Genomic DNA, 8,377 nt, shown 5'->3' with positions numbered 1-8,377 from the left:
TGAAAGCATCCGTAATCTGTTGCTGACTTCAGGGGTCCTGGAGAAGGAGGATGAGGCTGAGGACGGGGAGGACAGCCAGGTGGGACCAAGTGAGCACCAGTCCTTTCTGCTGTCTAGGAGCGCAAGGATCCAGAAATCTTGCAAGGAAGCTTGGAAGAAGTTTAACATGTCAGCTTTCATTTGCTCTTCGGGACATTACAGCAGCTTTGACGCAGGCTATCTTATTTAACTCTCCTTTCTTTATGAACAATATTCATTGTAATGCAAGCCAAGTGGGCTCATTGTGCACTTTGAATGCACCACAGATGATATTTTTTCCACAAAATCCAAGTTAAACTGATTTAGCCTGTATTTAAAAATCTGTATTTCCAATAATAATATATCTAGAACTAGATGTATCAGATCAGCATACCTTAACTGACAGCAGAGGCAAAGCTACTCCAGAAAGAAGGCCAGGTGAAAAGCATTGCCTCCAATCAGACTCCTGATCGGCACCAGAGCAGCGACACTCCTTGTTTGCTTGACAGGTAAAATAACTGCAGCAGAAACCACAGAGGAAGTTGTTCATCATGCTACATGTCACCAGGTAAATTTGAAAGGGGGTTGGTGCAATTCTATTATTATCACCAGTGGCAGCAATACTCCAGTGTTTTATATGTCACCATCTGCAGACTGCTGTTTGTCGTTGTGCTGGTCTGTGCAGCTGTCATGTCATTGATCATGTGTTCTCCTCCTGCAAGAGGTGAGCCCAAAACAGGCCACAATCCGGTAGCTCCACACAGAGCTCTTCAACTGTCATGATCATTTTGTTTCAGACATGCTTAACACGTTACATTTCCGAGTTTCACCAGCATTTTTTAAGGATGAGTTAAGGTCTAGCAATTGATTGATAGCTTAGAAACCCAGCTAAACTTGTGAATGCAAATGTCCAACTGTTGATCGTTTCACTACTTTTTGCACAACTTAAGTACTGTTATATAACAAGGAGCTGGACAGCAAAACTCACAACAGGTGTGTGATCCAACAATCTAAAAGAAATTTTTTTTGTCACACTGGTTATTCATCTGTATCTCTGTTGGAACCTGCTGACGTCAAGCTGCGACACTCTGAGCTCAGTGGCTTGTTTGAAGCCTCACAAACACACAATGGCAAGGTAGTGTTGGTCAGTTATGTTGTTTTTGTCTCAGGAAGTCAAAATGTGAACAGCAAGGACCAGAGCAGGGGTACTAACCTTTTTGACCTCAGGGCCCAATTTTATTTTTATTTTTTCTTACTACAGAGCTGCCACACAAATATTAACACTGAATTCGTAATCTTACTTTTGATTTTAATTGTATTCAATAATTATATTTAACCTACTTATAGTTTAACAGTATACACCTTGTCAAATGATATAAACGCATGTATTAATCACAAACATTATGGAGGCTTATGTCAAGCTGATTACAAAAATAAATACTAATCAAATATACTGCAAGAGAAGGTACTCATGAAACTGATAAAAAATAAATGTACATACAATTACACAGCACTAAATTAACTACATTCTAACTAAATTGTTACAACATGATAATAATGTATCCTAACTAAACTGTTAATAAGATTAAAGTGCAAATGAAAATACAGCTTCACCACTTTAGTCATATTTGTGCTGAAGAAACTTCTCTATGACTTTAGCTCCAGACTTCATGTGTTAGTTTGATATTGTCCTTACTGCCACAAGTGATGGAAAAGTGTATTACATCTGTGTACCAGAGCACAGCTGTGAAACTGATATTTTTTGGCAGCCCAACAATGGTTAGAGGACTGTTTAAATACATAATCTAATTGAAGCAGGACATATATTGGTCCATTTATGGCCCACACGCCTGTTTAGCTCCTTGTTAAAGAACAGAAAGATGTGCATACATTTTTGAAACATTGAATATTGGACATTCAAAAGTTTAGAGAAGGCCAACTTAAGTTCACCTACAAATATTAGGTTTAAGCTGAAATTTCACAGTGTATCCCGAACTTAGTAATTGGAGTAGAGTACAGTAGGAAGGGAATTTATATGGCCCCATCTGTCAAAGTTTGTCTGACACATGAAACGTGACGAATTGGGGGTGGTGCGCTATCTACTTTAGCCGCCAGATGGCAGTACAGTGTTGAATATCTTAAATTGTGTTTTGCAGCTATTCCAACTTTGACCACAGGGTCAGTTGCTAGTTAGAGTGGCGCTTTTCATCAATTTTATCAGACTGCATTTTCCCCAAACCCCACACCTGTCCTTCCTCTCACGTGAGATCCACATAGGAATGGGGCCGTAGGAATACCTTTCCTACTGTAGCTTGTGCTATATTAAAGGAAAAATAATAAATTACCATCTCATAATAATCCCTTATTCATCGCAGTTAATTGATTCCAGACATCACTGTGATAAATGAATTTCCACAAAGTAGGAATTATTCATTATAAATCAAATATTTTCATGAAGCATAAAAAACCTGTTTACGACCTTCTAAATACGTTTTTCAACACCATGAGAGCTCTCTAGACTTAAAATAACACACTTTAGTCACTTTCACACTCTCTTAATCCAATATACTAATGCTGTCTGAGGCCGAGACAATCAGCGCTGAACACTGCTCATTGATTGGTGTTTTTTTGTGGCCAATACTAGTGTAATATTGATATTTTTAGATTATTTAGCCACATTGTGAAACATTTTCATTGTAAATTCCCAAAACGTTACTGGCTACTAATTATATTACTTTAACAGTAACATTTACAGTAATATACTCGAATTATCTTTACAGTAATTGCAGAGCTGTGGCTTTTTATTTAATTACAATAAAGCTACAACTAAATGCTCTAACTTCACAATTGTAATTGTATACAGTTAATTAAAATAAAATTAAAAACTAGGTGCAGTGATTTTTTAGGGGGGTTATTTGCTTTTGGTTTAACAGCATACCGCCACCTACTCTACGAGTGTGCAATGTAGTCTCGGGACCCCCATAAGAGTTTGAATTTACAGTAATTTGTTGTGATTTACAAAGGATAATGATCACAGTACTGTAAAGTAAAAGTTAATTGCGGTGAAATATAAGGATAGCGTAATTTTTACAGTAATTTGTTCTAATGTTATGTCAAATTTTGATTACAGTATTTTACTGTGGAAAAAATATGGTCAAATACTGTAAGATCCTGTTAAAGTTTCACAGTGCATTTTTATGCTTGAAAATGCTCAATTTAGGACAAAAAAATTGTTGAATATGCTTAAAAAATATACCTCCAAAAAGAATGTGGCGAGGGACGGCTGTATAATGAGATAGAATAATGGGAGAAGACTTAAATTAAATTAGCACACAAGTCCATCATGTGCCCTCTGCAGCAGTTGCATGTAATAATTGTAAATATATAACTACATCCAACCCATAATTTTCCGGCCTGACAATTATTTTGCATCTTCAAAAATAAAAAATAAAAATAATCAGTTAAGCTCATTTTCTTGCAGCCAGTCCTGCAGTGAGAGTCCGAGGAGTGAAGAGGTCATTGTATTCTGCGTATCTGTCGCCCTCTTCTGGACGTCAATCAAGCCAGGGAGCTTTGAGTGCAGATTCCAAAGCAGACATGTCAGGATCCTCAAACCACCTTCTGCCCAGTCACCCTCAGCACAGAGGACAAAGCAAAAGTATGTACCCAGCCTTCATCAGGAGACCAGCTCCTTTCATAGCTGGTCATTCGTCACATCAGAGCTCCAGGAACCCGACAGAAGATGCATTTGAAGATGCTTCCAGAGTGGACACGAGCAGAGGAGGTAGAACCACATGGAAAACATCATCTGGACGCTATATGAGTGCTTTGCTGTCAACTCCGGCAGGGCGTCACGGAGGTCACAAGGACACCGAGGAGCTCTCACCCAGTGAGAGAGATGCCAGTTGGAGACCAAATAAGTTCCAGTCGTTTCTCTTCAAAGACTCACAGCCACCTTTAGTTGCAATTAGTGCACAAGATGATCCAGCATATAGACCGCAAGATGAAGAAGTTAAAGAGTACAGTCCTTATTTAGTGCAATCAGACAGTGAAGAAGAACATTTGTCACTTTTAGCTGCCATCTCTGGAGGTGTCAAAGGCGCATCGTTAGGAAGCTTACTGCCCCCTGTTGCACATTTTCACTCAAGCAGTAAAAAATCATTCAAGTCAGATGCTATGACCACCAGAAGGCCTGTATCTGCAGAAAATAAATGGGTTTTTAAACATGCTAACTGGGCATCCTCTATGGCCTTTCCTGGCTTCTCTCCAGCAAACAAAGGCCATACATTCAAAATAACCAACGTTTATCCCTCGTTGTCATCAAAATACAGTTTCAGCCAAAGAAGAGCCTTTCCGTCCGGCCGGCAGAACACCTCAACTGTGTCCCAGCAAGCCAGAATCCTGGATCTCAGTCTGCTCAGGGGCTACAAAGAGAATCAAACCTTGGGCTTTTCACCCTTTAGCACTTTAAAACCAGCAGAGGTCACCAAATTATCATCATCGAACAAGTCTGTCGTCCAACAGATTTTTGAAGGTTTGGAACCCTCTCAGCTGAGACATCTTAGTGCGAGCACAATTCCAAACCAGGCGCAAAATGAGTCCAACAGCAAAGAAATGCAAAATGAAAAGCAAAGAGCAGCGTTTTCACCCCCATCACTCGGCTTTGTGGTCTCATCAGCTTCTCTCAGGCCAGTGGGCGGCGCCAAAATCACTGAAAAGGGAGCAGGATTGAGGCCTAATGGCACATCAAGGAAGCTTGCTGAGAGGAGAGCCAGGCTCCTCAGCACTTTCACCAGCAGTACAGTGAGAGGCGTACGCGTCCATGCAAACGACACCAAATTCAAACATTTCAAAATGCCTGCTTTTGAGAACTGGCCCATAGTCAGGCGGCCCAAGAAACCAGCAAGTAGGAATGTCACATTGGAAAGCTTCACATCAACAACACAGACGCCTGGCACGGCATCTTTTCCAAACAGCTTGGAGGAGTTGATGCAGGGCAGAGACAACACAAGTTGGGACGCACGTGGTCCAACCATGCAGAGTGAGAGCAACACTACAACATGGCAGATGTTTAATGACACTGAGCTGTTGGACATGGCTGATAGTTTGGAGACTGAGAGTGAGGCTCTGGAGGAAGATTTATTGGAACTACATTACCTCCAAATTTCAACAATTAACACGTCCTTCAAATCAATTAATAACCTGGATGCAAAGCAGGAAGAATGAACCAATAAAAGATGGAGAACATGTGTGGATGTGTAATAAAATTTGATTCCACATGTTTCATAATATGAATACACCAGGAATGATAACATGCACCCCAACTGTCGTCAGTGATATTACAATTACGAAATATTGAAATTGGTGCATTTGCAATCAGCTAAAATTATGAACAAAGCAAACTATAAACTGCTACCCAAAAATTTACAATTATTCTCAACAAAAGAGAAATGTAACCTAATAGTAAAATGAAATTTAAATAATTTGCATGTATGTAAAATACTAAAGACCTTTAACATATCCGTATGTGGAATTAAAATATGAAATGGATTAAGTAAGGAAATCGAAGCACTAAAATGATTCAGTTCTAGAAATTGATCAAACTACAAGTGTCTACAAAGAGGAAAAATTATAAACATATCGAACCTTTTGAAAAAAAAAGAGATAATCTCATAGATCTTCTGTATGAACCATAAATTACTTAACTATTTATTTTTGAGAGCTTTAATTATTGTATATATAGGTTTATATGTCTAATATTTATGTATTTAATATTTGTTTATTTATCGTATATTCATTTATTTATTCACTGTTCTGTTACAAACAGAACAAAAAAATGGGATAAAACTACTATGACATTAAAAAGGGGTAGGATTAAATAAGCTCTGCTTCTTCCTATTCCTTTTCGGACGTGCTGTAATGAAACAACTGGGAATATGTGATGCATTTTATTACAATTGTATGCATGTTCGAAATAAACTGAAACTGACTAACTAAAACTTCATATGTTGGACTCCCAGGGGGTGATCAAGGGTGATGGGTCCAATGCAGAGAATAATTTTGCCACACATAGTGTGTGTGTGTGTGACAATCATTGGTACTTGAACTTTTAACTTTAATTCACTTCAAATGTGCTTTGTTTAACACTGCACTGTAATTTTAGGATGTTAGGTCAAATCGGCAAGTTGGCATTTTCAGGGAAGTGACAAACACGTGTGTAAAATTAAGCAAAATTGGTTGAAAAACGTGGCCTATAAATAAATAAATATATCCTTATTAAGGCTAATTGAGCCTTTGGAAGCTGCACTATTCTGCCTATAAAGCCCTTAAAAAACATCCAAACACCTCCATTAAGGTTTATGTAAATATGTACAGTATATAATGTAACAACAGGCACATTTATAAACACATGTAATGTTTACGTATTTTGATCGTTTTAAGCACGCACGGCGCATTAATTTAAAAAACGTATCACAACGTTCACTTTTGTTTTAACAACATAACTGATTACTGCTCCCTGCAGACTTCATGAGAGCCAACAAACATAATAAAACATCACTTACTGTACAATGTCTGCTGTCATTAGGATGCTGACTACTAGGATTTTCATATATTCCCTTTTAGATAAAGAATAACTGATAATCCGCACAAAGAAAAGGGGGGTGAAACTAAACGTCTTTTTGTGTCGTTCTCGACATTTCCGGGTCAAAGTTGGCTGTCAACGTGTACCAACTAGTCGAAATACGTCCTCGTTCTTCTACTTTCCAAGTGAGAGGCATGATTTATGATCTACAATAAAGTTTGACGAGCAAGGAAATGAGGAAGCAGCTGATCAGTCGATCATGTCGACATAGCCACATAAGCTTGTGATCACGACGCCAAATGGTTCGTCTGCGTTGGCGCTTATAATAGTATCACCAATACTTGGTTAATATTCAAGTCAGGAAATGTAAATGGAGTATTTTTGGCGTTTTTTGGATGCTTTTTTGGGGTTTTATAGGCAGAATAGAGGACCTCCCGCTGGCTCTGCTGTAAACAGACTTTTATTTACGTTTATTTACACGTTAGAATGCATTAAAAAATACATCCGTTGTCATGTCTTTCATAATGATTGTGAACGATAGGCAAAATTCCAAACCAAGTCCAGTTTCCCCTTTCGGCTTCAGTTATGGGAATTAATATTTAAAGATGTTTTATGATGTACAAATCACACTATAGTGTCGATTAAAAATTATGACAACCAACCCCGTTTTCCAGATAATGGTATCGTAAATGTAATCGGTGTGCCCAACTACCTACTCCCCTATCAGAAATACAAAATGGTTCGTTACATCTGAATAGCTGCAAACTGAGCAAGGAACAGTTCACTCAACACAGATGTCAAAGTGTCATCAAAGCTCACCTTTTAGCATTCATGCACAGCACCACCATTTTAAAGGATGGAGTGTCATGGTAAATCTATCTGTAGCAGCAGAAGAGAAAGTTTTGTTTAAGTTTCCCTTTTGGACCTCATTGCACGTAACTGCTACTTCTGTAAAAACATTTGAGTCTAATCTTAAAACTCATTTATACACCCTTGCCTTTAAATAGGCCCCTTTTTAGACCAGTTGATCTGCCGTCTCTCTTTTCCTGCGTGGAGAAGTTATCAGATCAGTTTCCATGGAGGATATGCTAGCTGTTCCAAGTTGGGACCCGGGGTGGACCACTGCTCTGTGCATCAGTTGGTGACGTCTCTGCGCTGCTGACTTGTCTACATGCAAGAGGATCCCCTGCTGGACTGGACTCTCATGTTATTAACCGTATCGACTCGGCATTCATTGCACCGGTCACCAGAGGGGAGGCGGGGGGTGTCTCCCCATTGGGTTGAGTTTTTTCTTGCCCTGATGTGGGATCTGAGCAGAGGATGTCGTTGTGGCTTGTGCAGCCCTTTGAGACATTTGTGATAAAGGGCTATATAATTAAACTTTGATTGATTGATTGATTGATTGATTGATTGATTGATTGATTGACTGACTAAAACTCATATTAGGGGATGACACACATCTCATGTACACTGAAAGTTGAATTTGGTATAGAGCAGGGATTCTAAAACTGTGGTACGTGTACCACAGTACATGGGCTCCATCTAGTGGTACGCCAAATAATCCCTTGATTAAAGTACAGTTGTTGGGTTTTTACTATATCCAAATACAGTGTTACTATTCAAACTGTTTAATGTTACAGTGGCCAATAATATTAATTATACTTGTTAAATAAAACCTCTGCCTTGTTTTTAATGAATAATTAGGCCAACTATGCTGTTGGTCATAATGGTGCCACTTGGACAGCCACGTTTTTTTCTGAGGTGGTACTTGGTGAA

General features: G+C 38.8%; 1 protein-coding gene across 2 annotated transcripts; it reads left to right on the top strand.

Annotated features, from left to right (window-relative positions):
• The first annotated feature begins 298 nt into the window (after positions 1 to 298).
• On the top strand, positions 299 to 5,700 carry LOC133662730 (uncharacterized). 2 transcript variants are annotated; one of them, XM_062066856.1, is made up of 3 exons: positions 300 to 586; positions 672 to 742; positions 3,500 to 5,689. In XM_062066856.1, the coding sequence occupies exons 1-3, from the start codon at positions 570 to 572 to the stop codon at positions 5,242 to 5,244; spliced, it is 1,833 nt and encodes a 610-aa protein (XP_061922840.1). In that variant the 5' UTR covers positions 300 to 569; the 3' UTR covers positions 5,245 to 5,689. The 2 variants fall into 2 exon arrangements, with proteins under 2 accessions (XP_061922841.1, XP_061922840.1); XM_062066857.1 differs by lacking the exon at positions 672 to 742 and having other exon boundaries at positions 299 to 586; positions 3,500 to 5,700.
• Positions 5,701 to 8,377: the final 2,677 nt, after the last annotated feature.

Source organism: Entelurus aequoreus, linkage group LG12 (assembly GCF_033978785.1).
Source record: "Entelurus aequoreus isolate RoL-2023_Sb linkage group LG12, RoL_Eaeq_v1.1, whole genome shotgun sequence".
Lineage (NCBI taxonomy): Eukaryota > Metazoa > Chordata > Actinopteri > Syngnathiformes > Syngnathidae > Entelurus > Entelurus aequoreus.
The sequence above is the reverse complement of the archived record's forward strand: the minus strand, read 5'-3'. Positions and strand labels throughout refer to the sequence as shown.